Genomic DNA, 19,952 nt, shown 5'->3' with positions numbered 1-19,952 from the left:
AATTTATTTGATTAATTGATAAAATATTCGACCGTGCTTGATTATGGTCTAATTGATTATAGTACTTAATTTATGATCTACTTGATTAATTATTAAAATACTCAATAGTACTATATTATGATCTAATTGATCATAGTAACTTGTTTAACATATAATTGATTAATTGATCTAATTATTAAATGTTGATTAATTTATCCAATTGATGATGTTGTAATTGAATATAGTTACTTGATTTATGATATAATTGATTAATAGTTACTTAATTGATTGATTTAATTATTAATAGTTACTTGATTAATTAATCCAATTAATTATAGTTACTTAATTTATAATTTAATTGATTCACTAGTTACTCACCTAGTTCGGATTAGTCAACCAAAGTTTGCTAAATAAATTGATTAAAACTTGAATCGAATCAGTCATTGGCCCAATTCTTAATTAAATAAGTTTGACTGGTCCGATTTAATTTGATTCTAATATCCTGTATAAATCAATTGTGATTGGTTAAATTGTTGATATAGTTAGACATGATTGATTGAATTTTTAATAAAAAACTATTAATTAGTTAAAAATTTGGTGGGATGTGATTGGTTAAGAGATTGTTGAGAATTGATTGATTAAAGAAGAGAATAATTATGATTGGAGGAAAAAAATTTTAGTAGGAAACCAAATTAATTAGGAGCTGAATGACTTAAGGATAAATGGGATATTTCATTTTATTTGCACAACTTTTGTAAGCACTTTCTTTTTATACCATGCATTCGGGAGTCCCTGTGTCCGCATATGCACAAATAGCTGTGTGTTATTAATGAGACTCAGCTCAATGATAATCAACTCATTTTTTATGGTTTTTAAATTAAATTTTAATTTAAACTAATTATGTATATAAAAAAATATTTGCATGCTGGGACAGGCTTGGGCAACGCATAGGATAATATAAAATAATAAATGAAATCCAGGAGCATTACTGCTTAATTAATGGAATATATTAATTAATCAACGAATGAAAAGTCTTAATCACACAGTATTCCCTTTTATAATACTGACATGTGAGATTCTATATTGCCACATAGTTAGGCATTATTTATTATATATAAATTATAAATTATTTAATAATTATCTTATTAATATTATAATAATAAACAGTCGTTATCATAAATTAAGTTATAATATATTAATATATAATAATTATATATACTTATATCTATGTTATATTAATGTTATGTAAATTATATATAGGTAGATTTAATTATTTATCATGACGAAATCCTTATTATAAAGTTTTAGAGATAAAAATAATAAAAATAAAATTTGAAATAATTAATATCAGCAATTTTCTAGTTGATTATATTATTAAGATAAAAATATAATTATTTGTTTATTTATTATATTATATTATTTATTTTATTATCAAAATAAGAAAATAATTAAATAATTTAAAAAATATAGTTATACAATAATAAAGTAATTATTATTGTTGATAAAGAAAAAAAATCTTACAATTTTAAGTTTAAAAAAAATTATTTTTTTTAACAAATAAGTATTTTATATTTTATGTTATCAATTAAAAAATATTTTAATAAAATTGTAATATTAATTAAAGTATTAAAATTGTAAATGACAAAAAAGTAAATAATATTAATAATATTAATTTACAAGTTACATGAAAATGATAATATAATTTAAATAAAAAATAAAATAAAATTAAATATCAATCGATGAGAAATAATTCTAAAAATAAAGTTAATAGCATATCAATTGCTCATTAGTTATCAATTATATTTTTTTAAGTTATCAAACACCTTAATTTAACTATTTGAATATCAATCAATTATCAACCGTACTTAAAAGGTGAATGAGACAACTCTTACAATCACCTATATAATATAGAGATATATAAAAAATAAATAATTTTATTATTTTTTTTAAATTGATTATTCATTTCTTATAATTACCTATCTATTGTAATAAAAAAATATACCAGTTAAAAATATAATTAAACTTTTTAAATTACTAACTTAATTAAAACTATATTTTTTATTTAAGGGCACAAAACAAAAATTTTTAAAAAGTTTGAAGAGATTAACGATAATAAATGATAGAATTTTCTTAATAATGATTTTTTCAGTGATTTCTTGGATATATAAATGAGTTATAATTAATTTATTTATTAGGACAAACAATTAAAGATCTTGGAATTGGTCCTAGTTCCGTGTATTTTAAGACATTCGAAGCTTCTTATTGATAATTCTCTTTCTCATGTAATAAAATATTTGGACTAATTCCAACTCCACAATTCCACGCGCTACGACTTATACGGTTCTACGCTTACACGACGCGTAAGTGTTTTTTTTATATATATATATGTTTTCAAATATTTCTAATTTCTATGAATAAAATCAGAGGATAAAGAAAATAAAGGTGCGCAGACATTGCTCTTTTTTTTTTTAATTGACATCCATCACAGTCGCCACCATTATTTTAATTATTATTATTATTTCTTTTTCACTTGGGTCTCTCTCTGCTCCAGCTGAGTCAGACACCGTTCCGCACCTTGTTTCTTTGGCTTTGCTCTCTCTCTCTTTGTCTCTTGTTTTTACTTGGGTCCCCTCATTTCTCCGTCGCTTTATCGCCGATCGCAGCAGAATGGATACCGGCTACGTTCTCAGCGTCGAGCCTCAGGAGCTCCAATTTCCATGTAAGCTCCTTTCACAACTAGGTTTTGCCTAGCTAAACTGCCTGCTTGCCTCTGTTTTCACATTCTTGGTTTTGCTTTTTTCCTGTTTCGATTTTTTTTTCTAAATTTGTTTTTTTTATTATTTATTTTTATCCGGACAAGTTGAATTGAGGAAGCAGATCTCTTGTTCCCTACACCTGTTAAATAAGAGCGAAAATTATGTGGCTTTCAAGGTATTTAATCAGTTTCAAATTTTTTCTGGCATTTATTGTAATCCTTTGGTATTTTTTTGGGAGTTCTTGTGCTCTAGAATTTTGTAATTTTCATTTGGCTGGTAATTTTAGGTTATGACGACGAATCCAAAACAGTACCGTGTTAGGCCTAATGCTGGGGTTGTGCCGCCAAGGTCCACTTGTGATGTTATAGGTCTTTCTTCTCTCCCTCTTTTTCCAATTTCCTCATTCTGTTTAGATGACATTTCTCTTTCATTAGTGTCTGATTTACTGATCAGCGATGGTCACTCATTCTGTGTTAAGTTATTTGGTGATTGATTGTCAATTTACTTAAATCAGTTACAATGCAAGCACAAACGGAGGCGGCTCCTGATATGCAATGCAAGGACAAGTTTTTACTTCGGAGTGTCGTTGCAAGTCCTGGAGCTACTGCAAAGGATGTCAATGCAGAGATGGTAAGTTCTCTTTTTATCGTTTTTTGGGTCCATTCAACTTAATTTATGGTTTGCACTAATGGGTTTTTACTATTTTCTGATTCTCAGTTCAATAAAGAGGCAGGGCATCATGTTGAAGAGTGCAAATTGAAGGTTGTTTATGTTGCTCCTCCTAGACCACCATCATCAGTTCGAGAAGGGTCAGAGGAAGGTTCTTCACCCAGAGCTTCTGTGTCCGACGATGGGAGCCTGAGCGCCTCTGTACAAACCAGTGTTATTAAACCCCGTCCGAAAGATGACCCGGCGAATGGATCCGGTGAAAGGGTTAGTAGTTCAATCAATTGGTTAATGGTTAATGGGTCAATGAATGGTTCAATGAGTGGGTCATTACCAAAGTGAGTCATTACCAATGGGTCATTAAAAATTAATTAAATATATAAAATTAATTAATTATAATATCTATTAATATAAATAAATAAATAAATATAACTATCAAGTTAGTTCAATTTATTTTGATTTTAAAGATTTTTTATGAGGTTTTGAATTCAATTCATTATACTAACATTTAAAAAAAAAGATTCTATTGAATAATTGAACTGGCCGAGTCAATCGGGTCACACCGGTTCATTATTCAACCCTGAGTTGACTGCATTATGCTGGGTTGCTTTCTTATCTAATTTAATTATAAATCTGGACTGTTTTAAGAATTAATTCACCGATTTACTGATTCAATTAGCTGGTTTGATCCAAATTTAATGACTATGGTATGAGCAGTTGTGAGTGTTTGGTGTCTTTGTTCCTGCAACATGCATGCATGCATAATTGCAAGAAAACACCCTGGTGTTTATTGAAGTGATTGTGGTTTGCATACTTGCAGCTTTTGACGGCTTTTCCCTCGGGAATGCCCAGTAATATTGGGCCAACACAATATAGTTATGAACAACTATCAAAAGCAACTGGTTATTTCTCCAACAAGTACCTCCTTGGCGAAGGTGGTTTTAGTCAAGTATATAAGGGTGCCCTACATGGTGAAATCCTTGCTATTAAGAAACTTCGCTATTTCGAGGAACAGACCAGAGAAGAATTGGTCCATGAGATTGCAGTCATTAACAGTGTTCGTCATTGTAATCTTGTTAAGTTGCTTGGCTACTGCATTGAAGGAGCCAATGCATTGCTTGTTTTAGAGTATTGTCTCAATAAATCCTTGAGATTTCATTTACATGGTGAGTTCTTTTTCATTTCCTGAGATATTCATATACACAAATAAGAATTATGATTTAAGATCTTACATAAGAAATTGCATCATAGGAGGAGGAAAGGAGATTTTGGATTGGCCAACAAGAATGAAAATTGCCAGAGGCTCTGCAAAAGGATTGGAATATCTACATGAGCACTGTGAGTAATCAATCATTGCTCGCTAAATTCTATAGGATTTTAATAGAGCTATTGAGGCTTTTTTTTTTTTTAAATTGTGTTGTTAGTCTTTCCTTTTAAAGTTTTCTACACTCATAATATCTATATATCTTCAGCGTCTCCTAGGATTATTCACCGAGATATCAAGCCAGATAACATTCTTCTTAATATCAATTTTGAACCAAAGGTGAGATATATAATTTAATTACAAACAAAAGTGTTATCTATATAATTAGTTATATATTATAATGAAAAATTGGAGTTAAATTTCATAATTGGATGTAATTCATAAGTAAAATTCTATCCTTTTTTTTTGTTGTATTTATGCCAAATTATATTATCTATGGCACAATCAATCCACTAATGTACTTGATAATTTTGTTTAGATTGCTGATTTTGGACTTGCCTTATTTTTTCCGAATACTATCACTCATATCTCCAGATCCATTGCAGGAACTGAAGTGTAAGATACAATTAATTTTTCTTATTACTTAATTACATTGCTATTATGGTGTTTTTTTAGGTGGTCTTATGATCTATATGTGGAATAATAACACTATAAGAAAACTAGAAATTAGAGATAAAATGATTATATTTTTCGTCCATACTAGAGAAGAATTAGGTCGCATTATGATCTATATGTGGCATTATAGGACATTTTCTTTTCATGATTAATTTTTATTTTTCTGGTAGTGTAAAAAAAAAAATACAATTATAACCAAGAAAAACTCATTAATTCAGGCTTCTCTAAGCAAGGATTTTCATTTTCTTGAAACATTTCTTAACCCAAATCTTTTACTTGTAGTTATATAGATCCAGAGTATTCCAGAAGGGTATCTAGTAACTCAGATGTCTATTCTTTCGGCGTGGTGCTTCTAGAACTTATCACTGGAAGAAAACCTAAATATCAAGGCATTGACATTGTTTGTTGGGTATGACACTAGTTTATCCTCTATATAATATTAAAGTACTATAAAATTTATATTCTTTTACATAAGCCAAACCATAATTGAATATTTTTATATTCTTTCTATTTTTTTTTATTTGATTCATCTTTCTCTCTGCATTCCTCTACCTCTCTCTCTCTCTCTCTCTCTCTCTCTCTCTCTCTAATTTAGATATAATCAGCAACAAATGTAAATATTTGGATTTATTTGGCCAATAGGCCTTTATATTTTTAGATTTTGGTCTTGTATTTAGTGGCGAGCCAAAGCATATTAAATTTTAAAGTTCTTTGAAGTTTTGTTGATAAATGCATGTTTTTTTTTTTTTTTTTTTACCTCATTTCATAAAAAATTTGATTTATAAGCTAATATATATTTTTGTTAGAGATGAATTTAGAATCATTTTATTGAGGGGTTAAATTCAAACTTCTGTCTTTTACTAAAAAGTAATAACGGCATGTAATAATTACAACGAGAAAACAAAATCTTAGCGACGAATTGATAGTTTCGTCGCTGATAACAAAGATTAGCGACGGCCTTACAATATATTCGTCACTAAAGAGTTTTCATGACAAGTTGTTAGCGGCTATTATAATCTATCACTAAAAGTCATGTATTTTATTTTTTGAGTTTAAAGTTAAAATAGAATGAAAATCATAATTGTATGAGTTTTATGTAGTTATTTAAACGGAAAATAGAAAAAAAATTAAATATTAAAATGTTAAAATTTACAAATTATTTATATATTCCGACTGTTCTGTCTTTTTAAATGACATTTATTTATAATTGAGTTTTTTATTTATCATACAGAATAATAAAAAATTATAGTAATACTAACGCTCTTATGCATAAATATTGAAAGTTGCACATTTTAGTCACTGTCAAAAAAAAAAAAAAAAACTACATGCTAAACAAAATTCTTAAGTTTAGCATGCATTTGCAAATGTGGTAGAAAATTGTATCTTACTTTTGATGGAATTTTTTTTTTTTCTCTTTTATCAATATCTAGGCAAAAGCTCGAATTAGACAAGCTTTGAATGGACAATATACAGACTTTGTTGATTCAAATTTGCAAAGCTATGATAGAAGTGAAATGGAATGGATGATTTCTTGTGCTGCAGTTTGTGTTTATAATCCTTTTGAGTCTCGCCCACAAATGAAAGAGGTAAAAACTTTTTTGATTATCACATTTTAGAAACTCTTTTTTCTATAATTTCATTTGGTTCGGTGTGTATTTCAAATGATAAAATATTTAAATTTAATATTATGTTGAAAATTAATAATTAATAAATCTAAATTCTCAATAATTTCAAATGCACACCTCTACCTATTCAAATGCAATTATAGTATTTTTCTGTCAAAGGCATTCAAAAATTAAGAGATTACGCAGTTGATTTATAAGTATGTGCCATGCAGATAGTTCGAGCTCTTGAAGGATATGGTCTTCCAAAGGATAAGGCTGGTAATGACACTAATTTCCTGCACAATTTAAAATTTTATTTCTTATTTTTGTTAACACTATGTTTAGAAGGAGGTTTTTAAAGGTAAAAGACATGATTGCATTCTTGCCTGCAGTTGATGCCCCTTGCTTGGAACTTCAGCTGAATTAATAATTAAATTAAAATTGGAATTAAATTTATGTAATTAAAAATTAATTTGATTGAATCTAAATCAAAGTAAAATTTGAACTATAATTTAATTAAATATTTATTTCTATAAATATTATTTTAAAAAATCCTTTTTTTTTCAAAATGGGTTAAGCTTGGCTTTATTGGCATTTTTCTTATCCAAAACTAATACTAATATCACTATTTTTTTAATGGGGGCCGAGATTATTATTATATCTTTCCTTTGAAAATAATAATTTTATAATCATATTAGAAATATTTTTATCAATTCACTAAACCATAAAATCACAGCACTCTCCCTATATAAACCATCTTCTAACCTTCACTGCAACATCTACAAATATAATTATTATATCACAAGGGCTTTGGCCTTCACAGTTTTTTCTCTGTTGTTGACGTCCCTTTTCCTTGGAATCTCAGCAGAGCAATGTGGATGGCAAGCTGGTGGTGCTTTGTGCCCAGGAGGCCTATGTTGCAGCCAATATGGCTGGTGTGCTAACACACCTGAATATTGTGGCAGTGGCTGCCAAAGCCAATGTGATGGTGGAGTTGGTGGTGAAGGTGGCTGCGTAGACCTTGGATGTGCTAACACACCTGAATATTGTGGCAGTGGCTGCCAAAGCCAATGTGATGGTGGAGTTGGTGGTGAAGGTGGCTGCGTAGACCTTGGTAGTATCATCTCAAGATCAACGTTTGAGGAGATGCTTAAACATAGAAATGATGCTGCTTGCCCTGCCAAGGGATTCTATACCTATGACGCTTTTATATCAGCAGCCAAAGCATTTCCAGCCTTCGGCACCACTGGAGATGTTGATACATGTAAAAGGGAGATTGCTGCATTCTTTGGCCAGACATCTCATGCAACTACAGGTCTTTGGTTTTATTACCCCTTCTTTTTCTCATTTTGAGGGTTTGTTTTGATTAAAACTCATTTAGAACTCCTAACTCCAAATCTCATTGTTTTAAAGGCTACTCAAATATTATTGGGTAAAACTCATTAATTTAATTAATTAGCTTTAATTAATTTAAAGATTAATCTCCTTAATTAGTATATAATTAAGTAGTAGTTGAGAAATTTGTGTTGGTGATGCACTGTAGGAGGGTGGCCAACTGCACCAGATGGACCATATGCTTGGGGATATTGCCACAAGGAGGAGCTAAATCAAGCGTCGTCTTACTGTTCTCCAAGTCCCGCTTATCCTTGTGCTCCTGGCAAGAAATATTACGGTAGAGGTCCCATCCAACTTTCATGGTACGTTTTCTTTGGCAGCATAATTTTGATTTTAAGCACATAAATTTTTTATTATAATAAAAAAAATTGAATTAATTACTTGCAAATGTAATTTAAGCCATGTCTGATATAAATTTTTTTTGTAATATTATATATATTATAAATGATGCAGGAATTATAATTATGGGCAATGTGGGCAAGCCTTAGGATTAGACCTATTGAACAATCCAGACCTTGTAGCGACAGATCGAGTCATTTCTTTCAAGGCAGCAATTTGGTTCTGGATGACTCCACAATTTCCAAAGCCCTCTTGTCATGACGTCATCACTGGACAATGGTCACCCACCGGCCACGATATTTCAGCTGGAAGAGCTCCAGGTTATGGTGTGATAACAAACATCATCAATGGTGGTCTTGAATGTGGTAGGGGTTGGGATGCTAGGGTTGAAGATCGTATTGGGTTTTATAAGAGATACTGTGATATGTTCGGAGTTGGCTATGGCAGCAATCTTGACTGCTACAATCAAAAGCCATTCGGATTAGGGTGAGCACTATTCGGTTTGAATCGAATAAATCGAATCGAATCGTCATAATTCGATAATTTAGTTTAATTTTTAAGGTAATTCAGATAGGTTCGGTTTTAGATTTTAAAAATTTATGTTATTTTGGTTCGATTCGGTTTGATTTTGAAGAGAAAAAATCGATTGAATTGAACTAAATCGAATTATTTTATTAATTTTTAAATTACTTTTTTTATAGGAAATTTATGTATTATATATATTATTGTATATACAAATTATTTGATTTCATTGATTAATGATTATTAGAGTTAAATTAATGTTAAAATCAAACTAAATTAAAAAAAAAAATCAGAAGCCCAAGAACCAATTTGCTTGAACTAAATCGAACTGAATCAAATTAGAATGATTTGGTTTTGGTTTAGTTTATTTTTTATAAAGTTTGGTTCGGTTTGATTTTTAAAATATAGTAATTTGATTAATTCAATTTTATCATATTAGTTCGATTCGATTTTGAATCGAATGCTCAGCCTTACATTTGGAAATGGGCTTGGGGATTTGATAGATGCAATATAATTAATTTCCATGTTATACTCGGAGAAATAAATAAAACATATGTTTTTCTATAGTTTGTTTGCAAATTGGATTATTGTTTTATAGTTGCTTGCTTTCTTAACATAACAGATTAAATGAAATAATTTTGATAGGAGCTATCTTCCTGTGAAATGGCAAGACTGTAAATATTATTATTATTTTTTTAATAATTTCAGTGAGATATGGTGTCTGTGTGTTGCTCCAGCTTGTTTACAAATTAGATTATTAGTTTTATGGTTGCTTGCTTTCTCTGTATACTTCATTAACACCCTATTCTGATAGTATGGGAATATAATTGCTTTTAACATGCTAAAGAGGTCAATAAAAGCCCTGGTTTGTAGATTTTGAAGACTGTATTTTTCTTTTCTTTTTTTTTTTTGGTAACTAACACTGTTAATTTGAAGACTGTATATCTTGCTCCCCTTTCATGCGTTCAATATTTTTTGTTTTAAACTTGTCATTATAGATTTCTATCTTAAATTATTTAGTTGCTTTCTATAGAAACGAGCTTAGTACTGTGGTTGATTATCGATAGCAAGATAAGAACATCTCTTTGATTCTAACAACCTATGAGATTTTTTACCGGTAATTAAAATTATCATATAAATCAATGTTAATTCATTTAATGTGATTCGATATTAATTGATATTTATTTTAATAAAAATAAATATTGATTATAGATGAATTATTTGATGAACATACCCAATTAAATCTTAAAAATATATATAAACTTACCCTCTCTCTACTTATAAGGTTACACACACTTCATTTTCTCTCATACTTTAAAAATTTCCGTCATTTCAATCATTATTTGAACCTATCACAAAAATACTATAACATCACAATGATTTATTTTCTGAAAAGGATGAGATTTATTCTTCACTAAAAAGTACTACTGAAAAGGATGAGAATTTATCATTTACTGGAATATATCTAGACGTTATTCTGTGGTTTAGAAAAAATTTTTAATATGAAAATCTGCTATTATGAGTTAAAGTGATTTTTTTATGAAACAAAATTAAACTTTATACATTTTTTAATAATAAATTAAAGTTAATGAATAGAAGTAAAACATAAGACAAAATTCAAGAAAGAGTTATAAAAATTACACGTATTTTCACATATGGCAGCACATGTAAAGGGCTAAAGTGAGGGAAAAAAAAAAAAAAACACTATTTGTTGAGACCCGTAGCAGCTTTGCTGTTTTTATTTTGTAAGGGCAATTTCTTAAACACACTATGAGCATCCTACACAATAGAAGAGAGTATAGCTTTAGCATTTTCAAGTGCATGTAACCAAACAAATTTCAAAAGGTAGCTACAGTCATGATTGTTTGCAGCAGCCCATTACCCATTCCCAGTAAAAGCTTTGAATTGAAGGTTGTGTATTTTTTTTTTGTTTATAGAATTGAATGCTATATTATTAATGAATTAATTACAATTTTATATTTTCAATTTTAATTATTTTATAAATATATATTTACTTTTATTTTCATATAGTTTAAAAAAATATAGTTACTATTATTAAAATAATAAATTTATTTATCTTTTTCTAATGTATCATTTATTTATATTACTTCATTAAAAATTAAATAATTCATGTTATTAAATTATTATTAAAGCTAATTAATTTATTTTTTAATGGATATTAAATAGAGATATATTAATAAAGTAATAATTAATGTAACACTCTAAAAATTTTAAATAATTATTTTATATGTAAATATCAGTATTTTATTTTATTAAATATTTTAAGAATTATTTGAAATTTTCTGAACTTTTAGAATCGGGTTTGATTTTGAGGGAATATTAAACTTTGATAATTTTTAAAAATTAATTTAAAGTCCACGTGAAAAAAATAAAAATATATTTAGACTCTATAAATTTTTTTAAGTTTTCTAAAATTTTTTCGAAATTTTTGGGCCTTATTTTTATTCATAATGTAGAGTAAAAATTTAATTTTGGATATTTTGAATCAGACCGATCTGATCAAACCGGACCTGGTTGGACCGATCGAATAGGACCGGCCCACCTCCTTTTCTCTCCCTCTTCCCCCGCGCGCGCCAGAGTCCTCCCCTCTCCCTTGCGTTTTCTCTCTCCTCACCCCTCCCCACCGCCGGCCGACCACCCCTAGCCCTTCCCCAGTCATTGGCGCCCCACTTGGACACCTCCCCCTCGCTGGCCGCCACCCAGAACACCGAAAAACCGTGCCCAAAACCTCCCCAGCGCTAGCGTGACCTTCCACCTTTCAAGGCTGATTCCGACCGATCCAGCCACCAATTGGACTGATTCTTGTCTCAAAACTCATCTACAACTCGAGAGTTTTTCATAGACACTAAGAACACTAAATTTCATTGAGCAGTTTGTCTAATTTTTGTCCGAAAAGTTTTAGCTTATTTTGACTTTTGAGCTAAATTTCTCGTAAATCGTGAACCCTACGAAGAATCTGAGGGTACCAGTGCGCTCTACACAACGAGGGCTTCGCGGCAATATAAAATTCAAAATTTTCTGACACATTTTTTTTGTAGGTCCTATGAAATTTCACAGTATTTTTTCGGACTTTAAATGAGCTTAATAAATTTCTTAAAAATTATATACTAACCCTCGTGATATGGGCTTTGCGTAGGTACTTTCGTTTCGCAAAAATTCGACTGTTAATAGAATCTGCATTTTCGGGTAGGACAGACAGGCCGCCGAAATGACTTCAGAATTAGGTTAAAGTTATAGGCTACCCCACCATTGTCAGACATCTCGGACATGTTTCAAGTATCAGAATTGGCATAGGTAAGCCCGAACCCTAAGTTTCTTTAATTGTTTAGTTTCCTGTTTAGATTAAAAATCCATAAAATATTCGTGGATAGTTAGAAAATTATAATTATTTTTTATTATCTTTTTAATATTGCTAAGGACCGTGGAGTAAAATTTAGAATTTTTATAGCTCGTTTAAGTGGTTTTTGCAAAAAGTTAGTTTTAGGGACAAAAATATAATTTTTCAATATTGTGGTTATTAACTATTTTGGTGGGCCCAGGAGGGGCCATATGATGTGATTGAGATATGGTTGTGTGACTTGTGGATATAAAAGTGCATTTTGAGCTATTTCACAGGTTGGGTAGGTCCTAGGTCCGAGCTATTTCAATATATATATATATATATATTAATTTTCTTTTCTTATTTCACTTTTTTCTGGAATGCAGAATCCCTGATTTCATACAAAGAGTGTCTTTTTTTTAAAAAAAAAGAAAAAAAAAGAAAATGTTTGGTAAGTAATTTTAAATTAAGAATGTCAAAGTTGTCTAAATTATAAACTAATATTTATATTAAATATTATTAAAAAAAGGATTTGATTAGGCATAAAAAAATTTGTGTACAAAAACATATAAATAGGGTAATTTGATAAATTTTAAATATTTTTTATATGCAATATTTATTTAGCCCTTTATAATTTAAATTTTAAAATTTACAATTTATCTCTATTCTATTGTTAGTCATCCAATCAAATACTATCAATTCTTTAACCTATTATGTTTCACTAATTATTCAAACAATAAGAGATAATCCCACCATTTATTTATTATATCAGAACTTATCACAGTTATTTTAATTAATAATGACACATCTCAACTTCTAATTTCATAATTTATTTTCAAGTAAGAGATTCCATATCCATCTAAAGTATCTTCTTCATAATTCCATATCCATCTAAAGTATCTTCTTCATGTATCTATTTTTTTTTAACTAAATTTATATTTTCCATCTCATGCACCCTTCAAGTTTTACAACAATAGGAGATGATCCAATTTTGACAAGAGGAAATTAAAAAAAAAAAGTTATATTATCCCTAAAATCAAACAGAATAAACTAAAAAATTAAAAATAAAAATAAAATCAAACTGAATTTCTACAAAAATTAAACTGAATTTCCAAATTAAAAGTTAATTATTTCAATTTGAACCAAATAATGCTCACATTTATCTAATTAATTAATTATGATGTACTTGATCATAATTGTTTGATTTATGATCTATTTGACTAATAGTTATTTGATTAATTAATCTAATTGTCAATAGTTACTTAATTAATTAATCTAATTAATTATGATCTAATTTATTATAATTACTTGATTTATTATCTAATTGATTAGGTGGTTCAATTCTCACAAGAGTGAGGAAAAAAGGAAAAACATTATATATCTCTAAACTGTATAAACAAGAAAAATTTAAAAATAAAAACTGAACCGAACTAAATTTCTACAAAAATCGAATCGAGTTTCTAAATTTTTTTTGTTAGATCAATCAGTTATTTTGGTCTGAACCAAATATTACTCACCCCTATTTAATTGATCATATTGTAATTGATCACAGTTGATTTATGCACTAATTGAATATGATCTATTTGATTAATTGATAAAATACTTGATAATACTTGATCTAATTGTTAATAGTTATATGATTAATCAATTTAATTAATTATAATGTAATTGATCATATTTACTTGATTTATGATCTAATTTATTGTGATATACTTGATTAATTGATAAAATATCAGACAATACTTAATTATGATGTAATTGATAATAATTAATTAATTTATATCTAATTAATTATGATGTGCTCAATTAATTAATTAAACACTCGATAATACTTTATTACAATCTAACTGATCATAATTAATTGATTAATCATTACTTAATTAATTGATCTAATTGATTATGGTGTAATTAATCATAATTACTTAATTTATGATATAATTAATTAATAGTTATTTGATCAATTGTTCTAATTATTAATAGTTACTTAATTAATTTAGTTGATTGTGATGTAGTTTAGTATAGTTACTTGATTTATAATCTAATTGATTAGCCAGTCTTATTTTCACAAGATGGAGGAAAAAAAGAAAAAAAATATTAGGTTATCTCCAAAACTGAACTGAATAAACAAAAAAATCAAAACTAAAAATTAAACCGAACTGAATTTCAACAAAAATATATTCAAATTTCCAAATTAATTTGGTTCGATCAGTCGATTATTTTGATTTGAACCAAAAATGCTTATCCCTATCTAATTGATTAATTGATTATAATTTAATTAATCATAGTTACTTGATTTATGATCTACTTGATTAATTGATAAAATATCCGTTAATACTTGATTATGATCCAATCATTAATAGTTATTTGATTAATTGATCTAATTAATTATGATATAATTTATTATAGTTACTTTATTTATAATTTATTTGATTATGATCTATTTGATTAATTGATAAAAATACCGAATAGTCTTAATTATAAAGTTATGATTTAATCGATTAATTGATAATATATTCGATCATACTTGATTATGATATGATTGATCATAGTTAATTGATTTATGAGACAATTGATTATGACATACTATATTAATTGATAAGTACTTAATAATATTTGACTATGATGTAATTGATTATGGTTACTTGATTTATGATCTAATTGACTATGATATACTTTATTAATTGATAAAATAACCGATAATACTTGATTATGATATAATTTATTATAATTATTTGATTTATAATTTATTTGATTAATTGATAAAATATCCGATCGTGCTTGATTATGATCTAATTGATTATAGTACTTAATTTATGATAAACTTGATTAATTAATAAAATACTCAATGGTACTAGATTATGATCTAATTGATCATAGTAACTTGTTTAATATCTAATTGATTAATTGATCTAATTATTAACAGTTGATTAATTTATCCAATTGATTATATTGTAATTGAATATAGTTACTTGATTTATGGTCTAACCGATTAATAGTTACTTGATTGATTGATTTAATTGTTAATAGTTACTTGATTAATTAATCTAATTAATTATAGTCACTTGATTTATAATTTAATTGATTCACTAGTTACTCACCTAATTCGGATTAGTCGACCTAAGTTTGCTAAATAAATTGATTAAAACTTGAATCGAATCAGTCATTGGCCCAATTCTTAATTAAATAAGTTCAACTGGTCTGATTTAATTTGATTCTAACATCCTGTATAAATCAATTGTGATTGGTTAAATTGTTGGTGTGGTTAGACATGATTGATTGAATTTTTAATGGAAAACTATTAATTAGTTAAAAATTTGGTGGGATGTAATTGGTTAAGAGATTGTTGAGAATTGATTGATCAAAGAAGAGAAGGATTATGATTGGAGGGAAATAATTTTGGTAAAAAATTAAATTAATTAGGAGCTGAATAACTTAAGGATAAAGGGGATATTTCATTTTATTTATACAACTTTTGTAAGCACTTTCTTTTTATACCATTGTAGACCCTTATTTTGTGATGAGTATGTGCATTGAGACCGTGAGAAACCCGATGATGAAAAATTATATGATTGTAAGATATAATTGAAGGCATGAAACTGAATTATTAATTCCGTGGCATGATCTTGAAAAAAAAAATAATATGCTTTTTGGAAAATTAATTTAATTTAAATAAAATTTTGTTTTGTTTAAATTTAATATGGGTAGTTCTTAAATGGACCTAATTGAGTTTAATTGGGCGCCATGGGCCTAAGAAAGCCTAGTTAGGAATTTTAAATAAGACCTGTTTAATTTATTTTTTGAAAATTAAAATTAAAAAAAATATATATATTTCTCTCTATCCCTCTCTTCCTATTGGTTGGAACACCTCACCTATATCCCAGTCTTACCCAAATTCCTCAATCCCAGTTGTTTAAGTTATCTGAACTTTATCACACTAGGACTTCAAACCCTACCACACCTCTTCCTCACTCCCTATTGGTGCCTTCCCCTTTCATTCACTTCCCATTGGTTGAAACACCTCATCCATATTTCAGTCTCATCCAAATTCTGCAATCCTAGTTATTTAAGTTATCTGAACTTTATCATCCTAGGACTCCAAACCCTATCACACCTCTCTCACAAAATCCTATAAATACCCCACTGATAAAAAATGAAAAAAGAGGGGGAGGAAAAAAAGGAAAAAGGAAGGAGGTGGAGGAGATGTAACACCCCTATTTGTATAGCCTGGTATATTTCACTGTTCCGGTGATCGGTGTCGGTCCGAACAATTAAGGGGATTAGAACCACACTTAAGACAACTAGAGAAGCCATAAATACAAATAATTAGTAATTGCCAATTAGTTAAGTATAAATAAGAAAAACAGAATATAAGAAGTTAAACGAGCCGAGAGTCACAGCGATGGGTGACCTTCTCGGGAAGGACTGCGAAGTCATTTTAAACTCAAATTTCGAGCTGTAAAATATGACGCTGCGATCCTTAGGACCCTTATGAACACAGTGGAAAAGAGAAAATCATGAAAAAGAACTATTAAGTCAGTCAAATAATTAGGTCAGGGAGTCAGAAGAAATATTGAATTATTTGCAAACAGGGATGAACCGGCGAGGGGCAATTTGGTCAATTGACCCCGAGACCTGACTCCTGACCTAACTATCAAATAAAATCGGAGAAAAGAAAATTTCAGAATCGAGAATTAAATTAAAGAACTAATAGAAAAAAAAAAGAAAGAAAATGAAAAAGGTGTAGGGAGATGATATCATGCATGACATCATACATGATGCCATAAATGTTATAATTAATAAATTAATTAAATTGATTTTTTTTGGGGTCTTCCATAAGCTAAAATAGATAAAAGAAAAGAAAAGAAAAAAAAAAATAAAGCCATCTTCCTTACCCAAACTTGCCGCCTCCCATCTCTCTCTCCCTTACCATAGTTAAACCTCCATTAAAGCTTGTCTTCAAGCTTTGAAACCCTTACCAAATCCCAATTTTTTCCATAATCACTCCATAAAACCTTATTCCCTTCCCTTGAGAAAGAAATTTAACAAGAAAGAAAGAAGAAAAGAGGAGAAAAATTGAAGATTGGATATCAAAGTTGAGGTAAGCACATCAATTTGAAAGTTTGAGATTATTTGTTGTGTTTTTAGTTGGAATTAGCTTGTAATATGCTTAAAAAAAAAATTGAGGGACTAAACTGAAATTCGGCCAGCATGATGGGGAGTGTGTTTTGCATGGTTTGTTGGATTTGAATGAGTATATGAATCCCAATTAGCTTAGTGATTATAGTTAAAAGCATTAAATGTGGTTAAATGCAACAATTTAGTAAGTTAGGGTTTTGGGACTTAGGGTTTATGGACCAAAAATGTGAGAAATGAGTAAATGGTGTCTTTGACCTATTGTGAAGTGAAAAATGGTCATTTATGACCAAATGAGTTGTGTTGGAATGATTGGAATTAAAGCTAAATTCGGAGGGAGTGTGGTCATACTGCTGGCAGCATGACCAAGTCAACTTTGAAGGACCAAAAATGAAATTTTACAAGTCCAATTGGTATGAGACCAATTGGGATGAAAATAGACACTAAATGACACAATTTTCATTTAGGAAGCATGCCCAAAAAGTGACCAAAACCTAGTGAACAAATTGACCAAAGTTGAAAAATTGTAGGCTGCCCTGTACAAACTGACCAAATTTGTTCATTTGGTCATAACTCGAGCTAGGCAGGTCAAAATGACCTGAAATTTTACCAGTGGTTAGATGAGATATAGAACTAAAACTTTCATGAAGAACACAAACCTAAATTATGCCATTAACCAAGTCGTTTGGCCACCCAAATTTGGTGACCCAAAACTGCCAGAACCAAAAATTGCCCAGAATTCTGGGTTGAGTCTAATCTGGCAGCCATGGTTCAAATGGCCATAACTTGAGCTAAAAAACTCCAATTGGGGTGATTCAAAAAGGAGAATAAACTTAAGACAATAAGGAACATTTTCTATGAAGAAAGTTTTTCCAAATTCCAACAGTAAAATGACCAATGGAACAGTGTAACTAGGGACACCAAAACTGAAAATTTGACAATTTTGCCTAAAGGACTTAAGCTTTGAGAAAATGACCAAAACCAACAAATTTAATGACCAAAATGTGGTATGTGGGTGAAGTTGGAGTTCCCATACCTATTAAGCCTTAAAAAGTCAACAATTTGACTTGAATAGTGTAGTGAATAGTAACCCGAAACACAAAAACTTCGAGAACATCGAATTTAGTACATTAAAGCTAGGTAAAAGTGAAATTAAATTTATTTTTGGATTTATGCTAAGTTATGGTACTAAAACACCGTGAAACTGTGTGTTTCAGCTGAAAAAGGCTTGGAAGCTCTGAGAGACTGAGTCAAGGCCTAGAGGCGACTCATGTCAGGTCTATGCACAATAATTCTTGTTTAAATATTTTATTCTCAAAAATTTGACTTTTGTGATTAATTATGTATTGTGTTGCCATTTTATGATCGCAAATATGACTTTGGAAATTGATCAGATTTCTCACAAATTATTTGAATAAATTGTTTTGAATTGACTTTGTGTTCACACTTAGCGTGACAGTATTACATTATTCCTCCTCCATTTATGGGGTTGAGATCATTTATTTTCCTCCCTCTCTGGCTTGCCAGTTGAGGTTGAGATCGGATGAGTACTCATTAGCTAGCTAGCCACCTCCCTCATTGATTTCGATTAATGAGGTTGTAGATTGCTTTGTCGTGGTGTACAACACGGCATTGATCGGAAATTTTGTGTCATGGCTTAAGTTGTGTATGATTTTGGCAACACTGTGTTTATTAAATTATTTGACTAAATTGTGTTATTATGAGCTTTGATAATTTGTGAAATGCGATTGAGAAATATTTAAATTGTGTTTCATCAATGAATGATTTATGTATTATATTTTAAATTTTTATTGTGCACCACTGAGTATTTTTATACTCAGCGATAGCTTATTTTGCTGTCGCAGATAAGAGCAAGGAAAAAGCAGCAGAGTGAGCTGCTATTGAATTGAGGACCACACTGATCTTTTGTACGGGTATTATTTTATACCCTTGTAGTTATTTTGATGTAAATATTGCAATGTTTTATGTATCAATGTAAAGTTGAGCAGTTGTAAAATAAATTGTAATAATATTATTTTTAGATTTTCTTCTATAAATTAAGATTTATACTTGTGAATTTCATACTTTATGCACTGTGAATGGAGTTGTTAAATATTTTGAAATGATAAACTTGATTGGATTGTGGAATTTATTTTGAAGTGAATTGAATTGAGTTGATTTGAGATTAATTGAAGGTTGGGAGTTGAGAAAATTATTGGAAGTGTTTTTTTCAGGTATTTGAAGAACTGTTTTCTCCAAATACAAACGGAACTCTGTCAAAATTTTTATAAAATTTGCGGCAAAATAAAAATAGACAAAAATTTTTACTAGTTTTTAAA

At 29.0% G+C, this 19,952-nt stretch overlaps 1 protein-coding gene across 1 annotated transcript; it reads left to right on the top strand.

Moving 5' to 3' along the window:
* The first annotated feature begins 2,455 nt into the window (after positions 1–2,455).
* On the top strand, positions 2,456–9,394 carry LOC110639641 (proline-rich receptor-like protein kinase PERK1). The gene is made up of 15 exons (XM_058149816.1): positions 2,456–2,698; positions 2,840–2,910; positions 3,022–3,103; positions 3,250–3,365; positions 3,453–3,668; positions 4,222–4,567; positions 4,653–4,739; positions 4,874–4,944; positions 5,144–5,220; positions 5,563–5,689; positions 6,711–6,866; positions 7,118–7,163; positions 7,750–8,199; positions 8,428–8,581; positions 8,733–9,394. Exons 1-15 carry the CDS (start codon positions 2,647–2,649, stop codon positions 9,106–9,108), a joined length of 2,427 nt encoding a protein of 808 aa, XP_058005799.1. The 5' UTR covers positions 2,456–2,646; the 3' UTR covers positions 9,109–9,394.
* The last annotated feature ends 10,558 nt before the right edge of the window (positions 9,395–19,952 follow it).

This window comes from Hevea brasiliensis, chromosome 1 (assembly GCF_030052815.1).
Source record: "Hevea brasiliensis isolate MT/VB/25A 57/8 chromosome 1, ASM3005281v1, whole genome shotgun sequence".
Taxonomy (NCBI): domain Eukaryota; kingdom Viridiplantae; phylum Streptophyta; class Magnoliopsida; order Malpighiales; family Euphorbiaceae; genus Hevea; species Hevea brasiliensis.
Note: the sequence above shows the minus strand (reverse complement) of the source record. Positions and strands in the feature narration are given on the sequence as shown.

Bases quoted from the DNA above. Each gene is read 5' to 3' on its own strand.
- LOC110639641 (XM_058149816.1), top strand. From the start codon at position 2,647: ATGGATACCGGCTACGTTCTCAGCGTCGAGCCTCAGGAGCTCCAATTT. The intron at 7,164-7,749 runs GTAATGACACTA...TTGGAATCTCAG, and splicing joins TCTTCCAAAGGATAAGGCTG to CAGAGCAATGTGGATGGCAA. The intron at 8,200-8,427 runs GTCTTTGGTTTT...GATGCACTGTAG, and splicing joins GACATCTCATGCAACTACAG to GAGGGTGGCCAACTGCACCA.